This window comes from Anser anser, assembly GCF_964211835.1.
Source record: "Anser anser genome assembly, chromosome: 7".
NCBI classification, from domain to species: Eukaryota; Metazoa; Chordata; class Aves; order Anseriformes; family Anatidae; genus Anser; species Anser anser.
This window is the reverse complement of record NC_139727.1, coordinates 30,813,949-30,835,368: the sequence shown is the minus strand read 5'-3', so window position 1 is coordinate 30,835,368 and position 21,420 is coordinate 30,813,949. Positions and strand designations below refer to the sequence as shown.

Sequence of the window (21,420 nt, the reverse complement as noted above, 5' to 3'; positions counted from 1 at the left end):
GAGCGTTATGTAATTGCTGCGAGCCCTCGAGCCACGAACAATGGAGCTGCCGTGGCTCCCGGCCAGCCTGCAATAAACACGCACGCGCTCGCCCCGCTGCCTCCTGACAGCGGGGACGGGACAAGGTTTAGAAGGAAACCTGGTCCAGAAACACGCGGCTAGAAGCTGATGTCCTCCACCTGAGCTGTGACATCATTCGGAGCAAGCCATTCCGTCCGATTTTAATCCGGGCCTCTTCTCGTGATTATTTGTTTGTCTGCGTTTGCTCCACGTTGAACGAGATCCTTGTGCATTTGCCTCTTTGTCTCCAGTCCGCTTCTCCCCATGGCTCCCTGGCACAGAGGAGCATTGGTACTGCAACGCTAACAAAATGCACCGTGAAGAAGTAACTGGGGGGGGAAAAAAGGCCTTTAGATTTTTTTAATGCCTTTCGATCTTTTAAAAGACACAAAGAAATGAGAATTTAGGAATGACAATAAAAACAAACTCGATGATGCGTTATAAATCGGAATGTTGGCCCTGCACACACCTGGAGCCACGCGGACAGGAGGTAGCTGCTTCCAACATTCAAGGCCACACCACTGCGGGCACAGCTGCAAAAAGGACACTTCTCCAAGTCTCAGGGCCCTACGCTCATCTCAGGGGGCACTTCAGGGAACAGGATCGCTTTCATCTCTGAGTTTTGTTTTTTTTTTTACCTTCCTTTTCACTCTGACCTGGTGCAACGCTGCAAATGCCGAACTGCTTGCTCAGCTCTGCTACCACTGGCCTTTGTCCTTCTGTCTCCACAGGTTTTTGCTTCTGTCCCCCTTCTGACAGCCTGCGGGATTGGAAACTCTTTGGAACAAAACCACAAGTGCCAAATGCGCTGAGGTCCAAACAGGATTTCATAGCTGCACTCAGAAATCCTGCACCAGGCAGGTCCCAAATAATGAGACTAATGCAACATTACGATTCTGAAGCTGAAGTGATGTATTTGGAGCTTTTTGTTTATTCATGCACTAACTGCTGGGCCTCTGGGTCCCATTTGTTGCGTATCTTGAAGCTTTTCTCTTTGAACCGGAGGACTGAAACAGAGAATCTTGATTTAAATGAATAAAACAATAAAAAGGAGAGACCATCTGTAATCCCATGCCTCCCAAAACTAGGATGCTAAAGGAATGGCAAAAAAAAAAAAAAGAAATTTAAAAAATGAATACTGATACTCACAGTAAAAAATACTGCTGAGGAAGTACCATTTTGGAAGGTGCCTCCTCCAGAACGAGCTCTCAGCTGTTCACTAGGCTAACTGCTCATCCTTTCCTGACACCTTTGATCTTCAGAGGCCCCAATGAGACAGACTGCTTCAACTCAGTAGTAAGAGATCAGATATAAGAGCCTGCAGTTCCCAATGAGAAGGTGATGAGAGCAGCATAGGTGGCTGGCTGCCCAGCAGAGGAACCGAGTGAATCAATGCCTGGCATTTTCTCTTGCCTCTTCATTTTCCTCCAGACCTAGTGCCACGCTCTCAGCGCCCGTTCATCAGTTTCTCTTCTCCCCTTCCAGCTCCTCCACAGCTTTTTGCCTTTCTTTGAAAGCAAGGAAATTTAGACAGTTAAGAGATGTCAAACAGCAACAGATGCTCCGGAGCGGAGTCTATTACTACTTATCAAAGTTAATCTCCCCCTAAAATTATACATTGAGGATCTATTACTATTGATCTTGGCCATTAGCCACCAAGTATTTTAATCCCTGGTGAATCTAATGAACTGAACTTCGGTCTCCTGTAGCACAACACTCGATGCTACCAGCTAAACCCCTTTACGGCTCAGCTGTGCTTACAACAGGACCCTAAACCCTACAGCCATCACAATATGTCAATGTTCTACCTCATGTTCTCTTTCTGACCTAAAAGCACTGCCCGGTTGCTGCCAGCAGTCACACCTAGGTACGTCCTGCACCAGACTGTTTGGCACCAACTTTCCGCTGATGCTCACTCCCGACACCGCGGGTGTCGCAGCCCCGCTGCCCTGGCAATGAGGCACGGTCACGATCCTGCACCCAGCTACCAGGGACCACGCAAAGCAAGCCTGCAACACCAACGTGCAGCCCAGTCCGGCTAATTAGAAAGCCCCGATTAGTCCAGCCTAATAAAAACTCCACCTCTGTTAAAAGGCAGTTAAAAATAGAGACCTGCTCTTTGAATAGCCGGCAGTGCCCTGTGCCCCCGCTCTCCCTAATACCATTATAATCACCCTGCCGGGGCCACGCGGCGTGCTCGGGGCCACAAAGCGCGGTGACACTGCCCCTGGCGTCCTGCTCCGTGCCACCAGCGTGCCCGCAGCGCGGCTCTGCCGTTCAGCACACACCCGCCTGGCCGCAGAGCGGCACTGACCTGCTTTGCTGCGACCCACGGATTTTCAGCTTTACGGCTAGTATTAGGTCACCAGCAAAGATAGCTGAGGTTTTCCAAACTCGCCAGCTATTCTTGATGCTCCTGTTCGGGTTTCCTGGCTAAGCACCATGCGTTTGAAGAGAAGTGACGAGGTATTTCAGATGCTGGCAAGCGGCGACGCTCAGCCCAGAACCTCTGCCTGCCTCCGGAGCTGCCGCCCACCACAAAGAGCTCTCCAGTTCAGATCTTCCTGGCCCCTCAAGGAGAAAGCAAGTGTGATACGCACCAGGAAACAGATAAATTAGCTGGGACCTGCAGAGATCCTTGAATGCCACCTGAGACGGAAAGAACGTGAGACACGAGGCAGCCTCCCGCCAGGCGGACGGAGAGCGGCGCCCTTCCTGCCCTGGGCCACTCTCCTGGCTCCAGCAGAAAAGCCACCCAGGTGCACGGGGTGTCACAGCAGCAAAGGCATGGACAGGGTCTCAAAACAGAGCCTCTGTTTCTTCATAATATGAAAAAGACCCTGGACTTAGGTGCTGAACGTAGTCAGGTTTTAGACCAGTAACACCACTGGCCACCTGAAAGCAGCACGTACTTCTTTTGTCAGATCTACGTTTGTCCACCAGTTAAAGAATAAAGGATGCTACCAATCCGTTATTTGCGAAAACTATTCCGTCTTCAAAATAACAAGCAGGGAATACGCCAATACCAAGAACACGTTCTGATGTAGGTCACTTTTGTCATTAACGTAGTTCCCTAAATCACACAGCTAAGCTATTGCTACTAAGAAGTATTTTTCTTGTTCGTAAGATAGGGCAGAGTTTTCCCACCCCACACAATTCTTTCCTGATACTGTATTCCAGTTTCCTCACCTCATGGAAGAAAATCTTAATTCCTAATGAAAAAAAATAGTCCAAGAGGAGGACCGTGTGGAATATTTGTTTACGTAAAGTCTTTTGTACCAGAAGAAATGCATGTGCTTTTCATCTAATGCCACTCTGCACTGTCAGGAATATTTAGGGAGTCATCAAATATCTCCCGTACCTCTCAGGTACAGAGGGCACGCATCTGGAACAGAGGAAGCAGTGCATGTAATTTAACCTTGTAAAATTATTTTAAATTTAACCTCAGACTTTGCTGGAAAAAGGAATTAGCAGCCAAGGTCATTACTCGATGTGCGGTCGGAAAAAGGCACTGCAACTAGGAAAGAGAACCTAAGAGCTCCTAGCACTATTTTTCCTGCCGGGTATAAATTTTAGCACACATACGGCAGCACTAACGTATTTCAAAGGTCTAGGAGTTAGCTAGCATTAAGTGCCAAACAGTTCTAATTTAACTACACGTGTTATTCAGCAGGAGAACCTGAACAGAGAAGCCCAACTCCCGGCATTACGACAACAGATGCGTCACGTCCTGGCCTCACACGTACTGACACCCCAGGAAAGGTGCTGAGAAGGGGTAGTGGAGAGCACATCGCGCTTCTGCTCAGCCGGTACAGCACGCTAACATAACCTGGTTGTATGCCAACACCGTTCTTCCAAAGAGGAGCAGGGCTGATCACCTAGAAAGTTATAACTTTGTAAACTGCAGGAGAAAAAGCAAAACCAAACCTGGACCTTGCCCTTTCCCTTTAACTACCTTCAACATCTTCCTTGTGTTTTCTTCCTCTTCTCTATGCACGTGTAAAGGCAAAGAGATACAAGACTGCTCAAAACTCCAACAGAAAGAAGTGTAATGCTGGCCACTTAGAGCCCATTTCCTTAGGCAGACCTGCACCCAGAAGAAATGAAAGGGGATCAAATGTTTTTCAGTCCCACTACAAAACTCAGGACGCTGTTCCTAGTGAACTCCTGATCACTCCTGATCAGCTGGAGAAGATCGATATGACCCCAGCTTCGGCCAGCAGTGCCACAGACGGATATAATCCTAATTCCCCCAAACCAAGAACAGCTGCAGTTCAGTAAACTAACATTTGTGCGAGGATTAGCTGCCTTACACTCACTCGGTCTGTATTCTCCCAGCAGGAAAAGGGCTGGGATCCCACCTGGGAACAAACCAAACGCAGAAAGGTTCATGCTTTTTTTAGGAAAGAAAAAGGAAAAAAAAGGGCTAGAGCTCCCAGTCCTGTGGTTTGGTGGAAGCTGGTTCCCATTTGTTCAACCATCAGGCCAATGTTTAAAAAACAAAACACAAAAACAAACACATGTGAGCTTACAGAAATACCTGCAGTAAGCTCACTGTAATTGCAACCAGAACCCCTCCTTCCCTGTTACTTTGTAGTGCTTATATCCCTCACAGGGCCTTGTGAACTGAAGAAAGATAAATTACTGCTTCACGGCCAGGTACTTCCTATGCACTGTTCCATCCTGGGATCTCTCCCTGCTTGTTTCACAGATCCCCAGTGAAAAAACAGTTGCTGGCAGAAGCCCGCCCAGCTCGCGCGCATGTTCAGGGAGAGCGGTGCAGCACCGCAAGGAGCCGACGTTTCAGCCTCCCCACCGCCCTCGGGGCTGGGCCGCGGGCAAGACGTGTAAGTGCCAGCCAGGAGAGCTGCTGCAGGCAGCCTGCACCACCTCAGGTAAATCCCGCGGAGCACCGGCGCACGCACCGCTCATCCGCAAAATGCAGCTAATCCAAATTCCTCCGCGGAGCCCCGCACGGCTAAATCCACCCTTGTTTTGCAGGTGCTCACGCAGCTCAGCAATGGCACTGGTGTTGGAAACGCCTGGACAGCGGGACACTTGAAAAGGTAACTCAGGTGTCAAAAGGGGGGAGCAGAAGACACTTCGCCCGCTGCTCCTGTACCACCGCCTTCCGCTTCGGCCACCGCTAACCCTTTACAGCACGCTCATCCCGCAGCAGAACCCCCTTCCTGCCCTGCGCCTTCCCTACCACGCGTGCTTTTCTCAGAGGTCACCGAGGGGGGAAAAAAAAAGACAACGAAAAGCAAAACTCAAAGAAACTCCGAGATGCTCCTGGCTCCAGAGGGCTTCAGCATGTTTTCCTGAAGTATATCACAGCTGAAACAAGACTTCCCTTCTCCTCCCCCTTTGCAATCCCTTCGCTGAAGGGATGGAAATGCATCCCCGTATGTGCTTTTTCCAGCGAGCACCAAGCCTGTAAGCTGCTTTTCCAAGCCAAGAAAAGTTTAAAAGAGGTGACGCCCCGCAGAACAGTGCCTGCACACTTCCTTACGGGGTCACGTAACGTAGGATATCCACCAGAGACAGAGTGTTCCCGTCCGGTTTCCCACTTCTTTTGGCATCAACGTTGCTTTTCTGGGTAGGTGAAGCGGCATATGCATGGTCAGAACAAGGAAAAGGATTTTTTTCCTCCATATTCCCTCATCTCAGCCAGAACTGCTCTGCATACTCGTAGCATCTAATGTTCAGTCTTGCTGTGAAAGCTGAGTACTACATGCAGCATCCAGGGCTCTCCCCTTCAAACACACAGAGGCACTCAGCTTTGGATGGCTTTTTTTATTTCAACATTATTCTAGAAATAATTTTCTTCCTAGTTAGATGTTAAGGAAAAACTTCCTAGCAGTACCAACAGCCGGTCAGTGCACCAGGCCGTACTGCCTTCCCCGGCAGCCCTTCTCTCACGGGTTTTCAACACCAGTCAGACAGGCACCTGTCAGCTACGGTGGCGATGGAGCTTACCCTGCTTTGGGGCAGAGGGACACACCAAACGAACTACGCAGGCCTCACAGCTCCACCTCTGACAGCTTCACAAAACACCACGCAAACCCGAAGAGCCTTCCTGCCTTCTTCTAGGCGCAGGTCCCGAGCCAGCTGCACAGGCACCGTGCTGAGCCTCGGGAAAGCGAAGGGGGATTTTGCCTCTCCGAGCTACAATCCTGGTGACAGAGCAAAAGATTTACTCTGGTGTGGCAGCCTTTGCTGCTGCGTGCAGCTGGGAAGGGCAGGGACGCCACGTGTGCGAGCACACAGGCAAGGTAAGGGGTTCAGGAGAAAGGAAACGCGCAAGGCAGCTCCCACCGCCAGCAGGAGACAAAGCCCTGCCCTGCGCGTTGGGGAGGGAGGACAAGAGCAAAGCAACCACCAGGAGGGCCTGCAGGTAACGTGACAGCACCGTGACTTGTGATTCCCCAGGTCGGGTTTGGCTGAGGAAGGACCAGCTGAAGAGAAACGTGCACGCCGGCAGGCAGCAGGAGGCCGGTGGGAGGAGCAGGCGAGGGAGAAGGCGCAGCAAGGAGCTGATCCTCGGCGGGGAGCGGGCGTCCTGAGCCGTGGGGGGCACGGGAGGAGGCAGCAGGCCTCGAGGATGCAGGCAGCACACAGCTTCGGTTGCCACTGCTCTCGCTCTTCCTTTCTTAGAGCAGTTGTTATTTGGAGGCAGGAGCAGACATCCCCAGCACCCCGCTAGCTGCTCCGCGTGCGGTTTAGCGGCTGCAAACATGCAAAAGAGCAGCCAGCTCCGAGGAGCGCCAGGATCCAGCCGGTGAGAAACAAACACAGATCAAAGCGAAGACCCGAGCTGTATACACAGCTGGGGCTCTGTCCTGTGCTTTCAAAAAGAGGTGGGCACGTAGATTTTAACTGCGAGCTCTTTGTGTGCGTCCCCGCACGTAACTGTGCGCATCTGTGCGAGCGGGAGCACTCAGCCCACGTCTGGCATCCTGACGCTGCTGAAGGGTAGCTAGTGAAGGGTAGCTAGTGAAGGGGATTGTCTGAGCCGGGCGGGCGATTCCCACACAGCTGGGCAAACTCTGACTGGGCAACGCGCAACCCGACCTGCCCCAGGGAACAAGGGCAAAGAGGTGGGAACGAAGGACATGGAAGATACAAAGCAACCTCTTTTTAACCTCTGAGCTCTGTAATGAACTGGATGCTCCGCTCCCCCTTTCAGGGTAACTCATGGGAAGAACTTCCCCGAGTTCCCAGAAGGAGCAGAAGAACCCTTCCGTCTAAGGATCCCGTCCCACGCAGGGTCTGAAGTGTGCGTGCCTGGTGAAGCTGCGGTGAATCACCCCAGGGTTCAATAGGTTGTGTCTTTCAGCAGCACTGGGAAGTCCCACCGGGGAGGAGGTGCGGGACTTGCCACCCAGAACCTGCTCGAGGTCACAGAGGACCCGAGCGATGCCTCCTGCACAGCGCAGCTTTGAGGGGAAAGAGCAGAGGAACGCCCTGCTGCAGCAGCTGCAGGTGCCTTTACCCGTGTGAAAAGACGTCTGCCTTTCCTCCACAAATACACGTGCTTACTCACATGGAGAGCGGCACCTATCAAGTGTCCTCCCTTCACTGCCGTATCACACGGTGTCCTGGGCAGTACGGTGCTGAGCGCAGGGGCCCTTGGCACAGCCCCAGCACTGTAGGGACAAGCGGGGGGAGCAGCATGTACCCAAGCAACGGCGCAAGTATTCATCCGAGAGTCATTAAAAGCTGAGCTGCTGCCCGATTAGATGCGTTCAGATATTCCACCCTAGCAGGGCAAGCCCTCAGCTCAGAGCCGGCAGGCTGCACGTGCCTCTATGAGCACGGCTACGTTGTGTGTAGCTGTTTACCACCCCCCGCGATAAACCACACCCGTGTGGCACGCAGCATTATCAGCACGGACCACGCACGAGCTGCCTGATACCATTCACCCAGGCTGTTTCTGTGAAGGTAACGCTGCATTTCAAGCTCGTGTCCTCTTTCCAGGGCAGGTTTTGGTGCACGAGCTTTTCTGTATCAGCTTCTGTCACGTCTCCCTCTTTCCCTCAGCCTCTCCTGGGCAGAACTCCTTCTGGAGGCAGTTACAAGATGGCTTTGCAGCTGCTGCATCCCCTTCCCTTTTGCAGAAGCTTTGCATTTTGCATCCCTGTCCTTTGCAGAAGCTTTGCATTTTTCCTTAAGTAAGTCATGCTGTTTTCTGAACGCATTCTCAAAGGTAAATAATTAACAGGCAAGTGGGACAGAAAACCTTACCCCGCAGCTGATGGGAGTGATGTTCAGACAGCAACTTACACAAAAAAGACACCCTCAAAAGACAGCCACTAATCTTTTTAATGGACCGCTGGGCAGAAGACCTGACTCATGCCATCGCTCTGGGATCCAGAGACTCCTCTGGACTCAAAGGAATCCAAAACCTTCACAAGAGTCAGTCTGCATCTGAAAGCCTCAGGTGCCACCTTCAAAAGCAGAGGCACTCCTATTCTGCAAAAGCACATCAAGGGTTTACCAAAATGAAAACACAAAGAATGCTACAGAGAGAAGATCTGTACTTCTACACAGATTCAAACTCTTGGGATGCACAGAACGGGAGTCGGGTAAATGATCCCCCTGGGTCTCCCCATCGCTATGTCCTGCCATGGCCCTGTCTACATTGCTCAGTGGCTTCACGGGAGGAGAATTCCTGGCCCTTGGTTGCACGCTGCCCATTTCCTTGTTTTATGGCTGTCACACGCTGCCTGGGGGGAAACCTGCCTGCTCTGTTTGCCCACAGCTATGCAAACTGCTCGGCACCAGTTTGCAGCCAGGCAACAGCCACAGCAACTGCCAGGCGAAGCCCTTTGCTTTCATTTCCCAGACACGGGGCGACGGAAGTGTTGCACACTTGCTCTGCCTACCTGCCTTCCCAAAGCAGGGGGCTGGAAGGTGCTGCACGAAGCCCCGCCACCATCCCACACCAGCAGAGGCCCCTTCGCTCCGTGCCCCTCTCCTCTTGCCAGAGGGGAGAGGGCACAAGGGCGGTGAGACAGCATCAGCCCGCACATCCTGGCCCTGGGAGCAGTGTTGGGGACACCGAGGGGGACACAGGGAAGGAGAAAGTTGTAAAGGAAGCAGAGGTGAGAACGGGCAGCCTTTTGTGAAGGAGGGGAAAAGCAAGCACCTGGCTGGAGGGATGGAGCAAGGAGGCCCCAACAAGGAGCGGGTCAGCGCACGCTTGCTGCACGTGCCCGTGATGCCGGCACTGACTCTTCCCCTCCTCTCCCCAAGGCATCACAAAGGCACGCAGGTTCTCAAAGCTGTAACACCACATCCACAAAGGAGAATGAGGAAGCTCCTTGCCTCTGGTTCCCGTTCCATGCCAAGATTTCCTTTGGTTACCCCAAGCCCACAGGGGCTGTGTTGCTGCAGTACCCCCGGCACGTGCGCCAGCCGCAGGTCAGCACACAGACCGCTGCAGGCAGCTCTCGCTTCTGCCCCGAGAGCACAACGTCCTGAAACTTGCAGTTACCCCGTAATCTGCCTCAGAAATTATACTCCTATTACCTCATCTTCTCTAAGGCAGGAGCTCCCCGAGTGGCTGTTAGCCTGTAATGCTTCCGGGCCCACACGCAGCGTCAGCCACTTGAGCAAGACAAGTTGCTGCATCACAATCTCTGGCTCTCGGCGCTCCAACAAACAGCACCCCAGGAAAAAACGAATACGAAAACCAAACGTGCAAAGTCTCCAGAGACGCGTTTGGGAGAGAGATGGCAAGTACAAAGCCCTGACGTGACTGAAAACTGAGCCAAGAAAGCTGAGCACTCAACTTCCCACCTAGGGCCAGATTCTTCCCTGGCCCAAGCTCACGGACTGCAGGGTGGATTTGCCCAGGCTTTGTTTTTCAGGACATCATCCTGAAAGAAAACTGTGGCAACACACCCAGGTAGAAATTTGAGGACAGAAGTTTGGGACGAGAGTCAAGAACCGAAGCTGGCACTGATGCAAGCTCCTAATTAGGTATTAAAGTCCATCTGACTGCTTTCGTTACACATCCACGGCAGCGACCAGACTCCCTCCTGGAGCCCCAAAAACAGTAAAACAACCACAAAGTACTTCTTGGATACCTGTTCTGTTCACTGCTCCGCAAATTTCAAGTCCAGGATGCTGAATGCAAGAACTCAGCCAGCACGTAGGGAGACACAGCAGTAGAGCATGTGGCTTTCTAAGGGCAGGGTCTCCTCTGGGGTCTCCATTCCAGGAGGAGAAAGGACGAGTGGATTCTCAGCATCAGACCTTCAACCTTCAAGGCAAGGCCAAGCAGACCATGGTGACGCTTCTATCTACACTCTGGGAGGAAAACACATCAGAAAGTGTCCCTACAACACATCTTAGTTGAGAAGGGTTTTGTGATGAGCACTGGGTTTTGAGAAGTGGCTTACAGCCGTGACTTTGTGTGGCATTACCGAGACATTTTGCTTTGAGGTAGTTTATTCAAAATAGTAGCGGTGTTCTTTTTCCTCTTCCTTCTCCATCTGCTATTGGATTCATAGGGGAGGTGGAGAGAGCTGGGAGCGGAAAGGAAGCCGTGTAGGCATTCATTGCTCACTGCATCACTTTGAATAACAAAATACATATATACATACACACATAGATATTGAAACTTGGAATTCCGATATGAGCAGTGCTGAAGGTCTTCCAACAAAATAAAGATCATTTTGTTTCCTTTGAATTTTGGCATGGAAACTAACTGTCACTTTTCAGCAGCTTTATTTGGAGTTCAAAATGTTCTGCTACCCAGCCAACGTGAAACAAAGCCTCTGCAGACTTCTGACTCTGAGTGAATCAAAGCGCTGCTTCTGTGCAAGGGGGCACTTTGCGTGAACAAGAGCAGTGGTTGAAGAGATCAGATCCCCCTTTTGCAGCATCTCACTGCTGAGTTCCTGGAGCAATGCAGAAAAGTAACAGCAAGGTAGCAAAAGGCAAACTGACACTAAACAACGGTGACCACACCTGGACTTCCCCAGGATGAGCATCCCTCTAATAACCTTGCTCCACAAGCTACAGCCGTCCCTCTCTGGTTAAACCAAACCGGGCACGGCAGTGTAACGGTTACCAGACCTCCTGAACTAGCAGAGCACCTTTCAGCTCCCGTGAAGAATGTTTGTCCCAGCTGAAAATGGATGCATCTGTCAGCCAAGCGGCAGAGCTGAGGACAGCTAGCTACTCCCAGCTCTTGTTCCATACCGGCCACGGAGACAGGAGGGTTTAGCTGCAGCTCCCCCAAGGAGCAAGTGGATCGCGGCGTGCTCTGACCTTTGGATGTGTCAAAAAAAGATGCATGCTCAGCTGCGTTGGCCACGGTTTGCCTGCTGCAGGGAACATCACAGGTTCCAAGTTTTATTAATGAGGAAAATAATACGTACTGTCAACGTCTGCTACACAAAGTTAACACGAAAACAAAGCCCGCTCCAGAGAACAAATGAAATGTACTAGATTAGGTTCTTGCTCCAGCTCTCCTGGATAAACAGCACGGAACTCAACACCACATTGATCAGTTGCTTCACGACAAACGCTGATCACACTGCCCTGGCAAGTATGTATCACACAACAGAAGCACAGCCAGGCAGTCATTCAGAGGAGCAAGGATTCACTACTCTTCCATTTCTCCTCCCTCCATCTTCCAGCCTAGACAACACGGCTGCGCTGTTTAATACCAGAACTATCTAAATGTGCTACGTTCACTATGTTCCGTAGGTAAATGCTTTCCCCTCCCTCCCTCCAGCATTTTGCTAGTAGACGCACTCGAGGCCCTGTTCTAGAGAAGGGGAACCAGGCTGTGTAAGTGCTGCGGAGCCGTAGAAAGCCCCATGCTGCAGTGCAAACTGACCTGGGTCATGGCTCTCTCCTGCACGTTGGGTAGGGTTTTTTCCTTTATCTCATCTGCTTCCTCAAATATGCAACCCAGCACAACAGTCAGCTCCGCTTAAGAGACCACTTGGAGAAATACTCGGCGTTTAACTGTTTCTCTTACGTTAAAGCAAGGATGTTTGGGAAATCACAGAAGCTACAAGAGAGACCCTGAGAAGAGTCAAAAAGGCTCAAAAAGCACAGCACCGATCATCGCTACGTGTGTGTTCTTCGCTTCGTTTCTGATCATCTCAAAAGATACCAGAGAGAAAGAATCTTACACCACTTCACTCTGTGCTTTCCCACTAAGCACACCACTTCAATTTGGCTTAGGAGTAGTTTTGTCGCCTTTAGACTTTGTCCTTCTTTGTTTTAAAACAAGTCACCTTTTGCAGAGACAAAATCCATGAGATCTTCAGAAAATGCTGATTTCGACGGTTCTCCCAGTGACTTTTTCCCTCCTATCTACCTTTTGTTTGAGCTACATTATTGTTATCAGAAGCGAAAATGACCCTACTAATTTCTTCCTCATTCAGTTACTCAGCTTTGTTTCCCTTCTTTCTGCTGTATTATAATGCAATCGTCACCAAAAGCAAATAGGTCAACCCAGGCTATATAACAAGACTTAAATAAAAAAATAAACATGTGATCAGTAGCCCCAGAAATGTGACTCTTGTTCCACCAGGAGATGCACCGTGTCTGTCAGACCCCGCCACCACGTTGGTCTACCAGAACTGCCACTTCAGAGAGGAGCAGGAAAGCCTCTCGGCGCTGCGCACCGACCACATCCTTCCAAAACTGGCTGGTGTCTGAAACGTTCACAAACACCGCGTAATTTTGCTGCGTATAACACACACGTACGCATGCAATGGAACTTAAACCTGAATTTATACTTGTTTGGGCAAACATTTCTCTATCAGAGCTACTATTTTAGTCACTCACTTTATCGTGTTTTCTTTCAGGGAATGATGGGGCTTTGCTTAGGAGTCACTTTTTTGGTAGGCGTGTTAAAAAGCTAAGAAGTATTGCTTTAGTTACCATAGGAGAGGCAGAACGCTGGCTTCTTGTCTAAATGCAAGCTATGAGTCATCCCAGGCGGAGAGAAACTGAAACACATACCCATTAAATAGAAAACACAAACAATTTTCCAACATGAGGATTAATGACAGATAATAACTATAAATTAACTTTAATCTTTTATAAATCAAACAAAGCCCCTTATATAAATGTCACTGCAATCTCTCTAGATAAAAAACACAAATCAAAGCAGAAAGAGAAGTCGCTCACACATTGCAGTTAATATTCGGGACAAAATCAAACACCTCCTTCGTGGAAACACCCCAGTGTTTATGAAATATTTCAGTACTAAGAAAGGGAGTGCACCTTAAGACACTGCTTTAATTTCTGAAAATACAGTTTTAGTTACTTTTGGACATGAAAAGATAAATATTCTTAATCCCGATGCATCAGAATTTCATGAGCTCTACCATAGTGAAACCAAATTAAGTTGCATATTCAAAAAGGAGGGGGAGAGCACTGTTTTTCTGCTAGCCTTTTGCTGCTGCTTGAAAGAAACCGTGCGATTGTTGAAGGGGTTAAAACGAAACTTCACTGAATGTAAGGCGGCTGCTGTTCGTAGACGGGAGGGAAAAAACCAGAGTCAGAGACCTAATAGTGGACAATTTTGAAAATTACAGTGTGTGTCAATAATGGAGATAACAGTGAGATTCAAAAGGAATAATCTCAAATAATAGGGAAAATGAGCACCTGCCAGCCACAAAGCCATTAGTATCAGGGCTTTTATCTTTGCCACAGTTAAGTCTGGAGACGCCGACAAACTTAACAACACAGCAAATAAAACACGGTGAAAATCTAACTGGGAAGCAATTCTCTTCACTCAGAAAACGCTGCCATGGAGTTTGAAAATGCATGCTTCTAGTAGGAAACCCAGTGTCCGATTGCTGGTAACGAATACTGCAAACCCAGCACAGCCTCCATGGGGTCCAGTTGGGCTTGCAGATGCTCCGGCCTGACCAGCTACACGCATCTGCACTGAGGGACAGAAGCAGAGGGCTCCTGACCAAAGGGACCCCAGGTACATACAGGATTTTGCCTGTGCAGACCACCCAATGCAATCGAACGCGTGTCCTTCCCAGAAGGATGAAATCAAGGGCACGTAAAACCGTATCTGAGACACGGACCTGGGCTACTGTGCCTTGGGAACTGGGAGCCCTCTAGGAAAGACCTTGCTGAGAGGGCTGATGGTTGGGAGTCTTCAACCTGGAGCAGGCGGGGATGAGGGAGCGCAACTTCGGTGGAAGGAGAGGAAGAGAGGCAGACGGTGTTACACCAACGGCAAGTGACAGCGTGTGTGGCAAGCAAACAGCTTGTCCATGCTCACAAGAAGGTGGTGTAAGATGAAACAGGTCCTCCACATGCTCCTCTCACTAGTAACATAGGTAACAAGGTTAATTCTCATATCCCCGCCCTAGGTAGCGTTACTGTCCACAGCTGAAGTCAGGGAACAGAGGCAGGAACTGCCCCAGCTCACACAGTGAGCAGGCAGCAGGCACATCCTGAGCCCACCGCTACTCACCAGCCCTCACCCAACAAGAGGTCCACAACATTAGCTGCTCAGACCTCACTCACACAGTTTGAAGCTTTGCTGCCTGTCCCTCATGCCTGAGGGCAGAAAAAGCTGGTCATAGATCCAGGCAAACCTGGCCAGTGTGAGAGGACCACGATGGTACAGGGGAAGATGGGGACAGCTCTGCTCTAAAGCTGCGCTGAGAATAAGCAGTGTTTGCAGTAACAATTAGATATGCAAATAAGTGCATTGAAAATTAGTGACGGTTCACTGTTGTCATGGAGAAAAAAAAAAGCACCCTCCATTCTGGGTCAGACCCAAGCACTGCATTTCGTTTCCCTCACTGGTGAACAAAGCTGCAGAGAGCACTGGAAAAGCCCAGGACCAGCACTTCTCAGCACAGCTCCACCTGGGCCCGGAGAGCTCACGGCTCGGACAGGGACAGGAGAGCAACATCACCTAAATAAAAAACCTCCCCGCATCACCCCAGAAAGGCAAAAAAAGGCCATGACAACTCCACAGACTCCCAGAGCTACCAGGAGGTACAGGCACAGCCGGGAAGAAGCCGCCTGCACCATGCAAAGGGAAAGCTGCTTCCCAGCACCGCTGCTGCCAGGGGGCAGAGGTGTGGGGGCAACACGGCACAAAGTACTCGGCTCCAGTTCTCCGGATCTCCATGGCAAGATCCTGCCTGAATTCCAATGCAGAGTTCACCTGGAGGCTCTGCGTATCCTTGGCCACCCTTGCAGTGTTCCCATCCCCTGTTAAATGACTGCTGCTAGGAGGGGGCAATCAGCCTATTTAGACCCAGCTTTCCAAGCCAGGGGGTTTCTTCGCAGGAGCAGCTGGCCAGAGCTGCCTTTGCTCGAGCAGCCACAATAAACCCAGAACTCCCCCCCCACCCCCAAATCCCACACAAGGGCCAAGATAAGTTTCTAATGGAAACCCCAACATAACCTTAACTACAGCATCCTGAACGGCAGCTGATAATCTGAGCTGTGTGTGAACTACCTCCCCTGGTCTCGACGGCATTTATCTTACTTGAACTCCCGTTACAAAAGGGTTGAGTCACGGAGCAGAGCTGGCCAAGGAACAAAAGCGCAAGCCTTGCTACAACTCCAGACTTGAGGATAAACAGGCTCAGTCCTAAACCAGGTTAGAAGAGAGGCTCCACAGGCACGCCAGGCTCCAAGCTCAGAGCCTCTGCACAATGGCATTTGCTTCTGCTGCGGAGATGATCATGGCCCAGCAGCGGGGTGGGAGGGAGAGGGCGTAGAGCACAGGGCTCTGCCCTTTGGGTCTTGGTAACACATCTTACCCTGCGCCCAAGAAACCTGATCCCGTAGCAACCTCATGTATGGGAAGTGCCCCAATCAGATTTCACTGTGTCAGGAGAAGAACGGTATTTACTCTGCATACAGATTAGTCACAAAACTGGGTCACTTCTTGCCTTTTCAGAGAGCAAAATGAAAAAAATAAAAACAAGGCTTCTTCTTCAGATCTTTTTGCATCTCCCCCCCCCAGCTTTTAAAACTATGTGATGGGCTGTGGTCATTCACAGCTGCCTAAGCTGATCACAGACACCTGCGTGTGGTAAGGTTAAAGCACATTAGCACTCGCTGGCCTCCCATTTCTCAGAATTCAGCTCATTAGCTACTTACCGGTTCTTTTCTAGCTCGTTGTGCGTAGACCTGGAAGACAAACAAAAATTTGGATTAGCCACCTTTGAACTCTCAGCACCAAAGTTCAGTCACTGAAAGCTGCGTACATCCCCGGTGGGGCACATCAGCATAAAGCCGAACACACGTAGGGTAACATCTAGAGCTGCAACCTCAGCCTCCCTGCTGAGGAGAGATTCCTTCCCTCCTAAGTCTGTACTTACCTGCTACGTGCAGATCTGGTGCTTACTGGTGCTGTACAAAACGCAGCCCAGCGGCTTAAAAGCACACAAAACCCCAAAGAGAGGCAACGATTCGGACAGGGGACCTGAAGCAGCCCTTTCCAAACTATTTCTGTCTCTGCCGCCAGCTCAGGCCAGGACTGCAGTCACACATCTCTGCGCTTCAGCTTCTCCATCTAGCCAGTAAAAATATTGTTACCATCTGCTAACCCAGGAGCTGGTGGCGCATTCATTTCTGCACGTTAAATACTTGGGGACCTGCCGGCAGAGTCGGTTCTGCGAGGACACCTCTGGAGCCCCTCAGCCTTCACACGCCACATTCAGCAAACTCAGCAGAACTCCAGGTACGGCCGGCGTTCAGGCAGGAAATGGGATGAGCAGCGCTGCCCTGTTTGCAAACACCAGGAGCACTTCTCAGGTGCCTGCAAAGCCCTCAGCAGCGGCTTGTGGCAAAGCAGATGCCCCTTAAAGTGGTGCTGTGACCGCTCGACAAAGGAGGGGGCTTCGTCTTTGCACCTGCCCGCCACAGCAAGCGCACTGCCAGCACTCCTTCCTTTGGAGCTCACAGCTTGAAAAGGAGACCGAACAGAAGCACAAGGGAAACGCACAAGTTCACTCTCCCATCTCTGGTGATAACGGCGGCAAAAACAAACCACCAAATAAATGAAAAAGCAACCAAAACCCCACCAAACTTAAATCATTTCACAATTTCTAATCTAACATGTTATTAGCAGCCCAGGGAAGCTTGTTGAGGACTATTTAAAAAGGATAGTCATCTATCCAACATTCCCCTTTAACAGAAGATCACCTTAGAATAAGAGTAAAAGGAGCCCAAAAGCTTAATAAAAAGGATCTATTTTCTGTAATTTGGCATCACATTTCTTCCGGAGCTCTGAGAAGATTATCCTCTATCCCCCATCTGGAGAATCCCGCAGAGATTTCTACAATTAGGGAACTGAATGGAGGATGTGCTCCAAGGGAAACCCTGTCATAATTAAATGCTGCTCCAAAAAGAGGGAGGAGGAGCGCCTAACAGGTGCTAGGACCTCGGTGAAGATGACGAATGAACTGCGGACGTCTGTGAAAAACAACGCAAGCGACACTTGGCTGGCTGTGCCTGAGAGCTGGGGGTAGCTGGAAGAATGAAAAAAGAAATAAAACCTTTGATGTATGCTTGTGCAATACGCCCTGCACAGCGGGATGAGGGGTGCCCTAAAGTCAAGGCACGTTAGCCAAAATCCTAAAGTGGAGGGAACTCCCACAGCAACTCCTTTCACCCGACCTGCTGAAAACAGGACCCCTGAAGTCTGGCTGCCAGCAATCAGACACAAACTTCATACAGATTTAGTCCAGAAAAGTCACCCCATGTCTCCCCCCAAAGCCTAAACCACCACAACCCACTTGTCCCGGCTACTTGGATGCAAGTTAACCCCCCGGAGGCTGAGCTGGGGCCCCGTGAAAGCAGTGCCCGTATGTTCTTTGGAGCATGTTTGCTGATCTTGTTTGCCCTACGTTCCCGCAGGAGCCTTTGCAGTCGTCTTGGCTGTGACATTAGCAGTTACGGAGCCAGAGATATGCAGTGGCTTGAATTCCTATATTATATCGAGCCAATTATCAAGGCCAGCACTGAAAGAACAAAGTTTGGCCCACTGCTGTGAACAAAATTAAACCAGCAGGTTCTCCCTCCTCCTCTCGCATCGCAGGCTCTTTATTACCTATCTGCCTTCTGACGAACGCCACAATTGAGAGGGGTCACAGGTTTCTCACCAAGTCAGGAAATTTATGCTCTGACTTTTAACCATATTGGTGGCAGGGAAAAAAATAAAACAAGAAACAACCCCCCTCAAACTCCTTCCTCCTGCAGCTGAATGCAAAGAAAAGGATCCCGGCAACACTGAACGACTCCTGTGGGAATGCTGCCTCCCTTACCTGCCGCTGTCTTACTTAGTTTTACTGGGGACACTTGGAAAAAAGTAATTTTTCATTTCACCTAAACTGAGGAAAGAAACCAAACAGTACTGCTCCCCAGCACCACCACAATTCACTACTTCTATTTGCCGTGCCACCTTTCCTTTGCTCGGACAGCTGATACAAAAACACCTCTCACTTTTCTGTTCGTAATTCATTTCATTTGCTGTAGCTCCTGATTGAGAGATTAAATTTTCTCCCTGTCTTTGGGCTCCACGTGTCACTAAGGTTTATTTGGAGTTAAACAAGGACAGGAGCATCAGTGAAGTGGTAAAAAGCACGGGAACCTCTACTGACACCACGCTCAAAAGCGATTTATAGGTACAGAACCAAATGTAGCTGAAGGTGTAGCTGAGGCGGTGTCATCCTCCCCTGCGAACCCGGAGAGGATCACTGGCTTTTGGATGAGTGCAGGCTGAACGCCACAGCTGTGCTCCTGCAACACCCGGGGGACGTTCAGGGGCACGCGTAACCCTGCATTTCCACCAGCAAGGAGCTGCTGCGTTCTGTGCGACGCTGCTTTGCTGCTGCTGGTGGTCTGGCACAGTCTGTGCCACGCAGTGAGACGAGGACATCACCACATACAGCATGGATGATAGGAGAGCTGCTGCCTGACGGACAGGGCAAGCAACTCGCCCTTGCCCCCACCTGCAAGGCTGAGATCAGAGCCATGCAGGCACAGACGTGCTCGGACAGGAAAACAAAAGCCCATCACACCTACCAGCACCACCTCCAGCCTGCCCAGCACCTCTGCTGCGATTTAGAAGGAGCTCAAGCACAAGCTGTCTGCAGGGCTCTCATTTAAAAGCAGGTTTCTACAGCTGTCGGTTCCTTAACGAGGAATTTGAAACACCCGTACTGTTAGCGTCCCATAAGCAGGAACATAAGCAGGAAAATACTAATGAATACATTTTGAAAACAGTTGGGGACATGATCATGAAAGAGTTTTAGAAGCTTAACGTGAAGGAGCCAAGGAAACAACAACAGAAACAGCAGAGCAGTCCTCATCGCAACTTAAGCACCAAAAAGCTGAGAAAAGGGGACGTTTATCCCTCTTTACCCCAGACACCTGAAAGCAGAGACAAACCAGCAAGAAGCAGGGAAGCACAACCGCCCGTCACACCAGCATCAGGTCAGATGAACCAACCCTTCTGCATCCGTTACTGGGGTCCTGCCCGCCTGCGACACCGCTAGCCAGCCCTGGGACAAGGTGCTGCTGAAACATTAAGCTAGGCTAAATTCCGTCCCTGCACGAGACACTGTGAATAATTTACGACACTGTCTTTATTTAAATGAAGTCCCTCTTACCAAGGTAAAGGCAGCCTAACTTCCTCTGAGCATGGGCAAGGAACAGGCTCTAAAGAGCAACAAATTCACTCGCCACTGGTTTTGTTTGTTTGCTTTGCTTTTACATTGTAATTAAAATCACAAAGCTGCCACATGGCATTAAGCACAGCTGACCTTTCTGTTTTACAGAGTTCATGTTGATAAACGGCCCAACAAATGCACAGACAGCACATCTGCTTTTTGTTTCCATATCTTAGTGAGATAACTTCTACCTACAGGAAAAACTCGGCAGTCAGGAGCCCCTGTCCTACACGATAAATGGAATTCAGACCCCAAGACCCTGTTGTCTGCCCATTGCCATCCTCCTCTCTGTACCTGGCACCTGCTCCTGGGGATCCCAGGGCTCCCTGAGCTGCTTCTCCACCACACCAGAGACTGCAGTGGCTCAGGAGGTGCCGTGGCCACCCCTAACACCAGGCAGGGAAATAAAACCCAGCCCTTCAGCCACGTGGCCTCAGTTCTAACACAGACCAGTGCTTGTCCTCCCCACCACATCTCCAATTCACTCCCCCCACTCCGCTGTAGCAAGAAGTTGGTGCAAACTAGTGCCCCGTTACCTGAATCACATTTAGCACGGCAGCAAGAAGGTCCCTCCGCGGGGCAGGCCGGCCATCTTCTCTGCTTCGTTCTGCCCAGGCTCAGCCCCCTGTGCGTCGTAACCAACCCAACCTCCTCCCTCATTTCACAGCCCTTTCCCACCTGCCTCTGCTGACACCCGTTTGCTTGGCCACCCGGCTGCCCTCCAGGAGGTGCCTTCTCCCATTCTCCCAGCCAAGATCCACCAGCCCTGCAGGGACCGCTGAACTAACCTCCTGCTCTCTCCTTTATGCAAGGCTTTTCTCAGAAATGACTTCTAATGGAAACAGCCAAAACAAAACAGGACAAAACAAATCCTCAGCTCCTTTGTTCCACCTCAGCCCCACCTCTGTCCACACAGCAAAGCCTGCTGGCTGACGAATCTCCATGTTCTTGCCAGGGCTTCCAACGGCAGCGGAGCAGCCCCTAAGTACTCTGTGAAACCAACGGCGCAACGCTGGGAAGCTCCAACGGCAGCAGTGGGTGAGGCTTTCAGCCCAGTGGTAAGGCAGGTACACAGCTCCTGCACCGGAGCCGGACCCTGCCCAGACGGAGGTGCTCAAGGGCTGAGCTGTGAGGGAGCTGCGAGCCCACCTGGCCTCGGGGAGGTGGCTCTCAGGAGCCCAGCTCTCGGGGTCTGGGGCAGGCAGCAGCTGAGGGCGCTCGGTGCTCCGGCAGCTCCTGCGGTGAGCAGCAGGACGCAGCCAGCAGGAGAGGGAGCAGCTGGAGCAGAAGTGCTGCCGCTGCCGTCCACACACCCGCTGCAAGTCCAAGAGCCTCACCGCAGCCTTACTTACTAGCTAACGTAACGAAACATTTCCTTAAAATACGCTGGAGACAAAAGGTGTCTCCATCAGTGCTGACCCACCCACGATCCTCCTACCCTGCCTGGCCTCGATGGCCAGAGAAACCCTGCTCCACGAGGAGCCACGTGAGGAGAGAGAACGGGCTGCGCTTCGCCTTCCAGCTGACGTCAGGGGAGATGCAGCAGATTAACCTGGCCCCAAAGTCTGGCTGGGCTTTCTGTCGCTCTTCGACTGACACGGTATCAGGTTCCTCCCCAGGCTCTGATCAAAGCTGTTTTCCCAGGATCGAGTCAGGCCAC

The 21,420-nt window shown here is 50.8% G+C and overlaps 1 protein-coding gene across 3 annotated transcripts in view; it reads right to left on the bottom strand.

Annotated features, from left to right (window-relative positions):
* The window catches only part of MXI1 (MAX interactor 1, dimerization protein), a 52,460-nt gene that overhangs the window by 10,174 nt on the left and 20,866 nt on the right, over positions 1–21,420 (bottom strand). For all 3 annotated transcript variants that reach the window (XM_083844444.1, XM_083844446.1, XM_083844445.1), the window contains exon 3: positions 16,186–16,215. In XM_083844444.1, the coding sequence (XP_083700570.1) occupies positions 16,186–16,215 (30 nt within the window). The remainder of the gene's footprint in view (positions 1–16,185; positions 16,216–21,420) is intronic.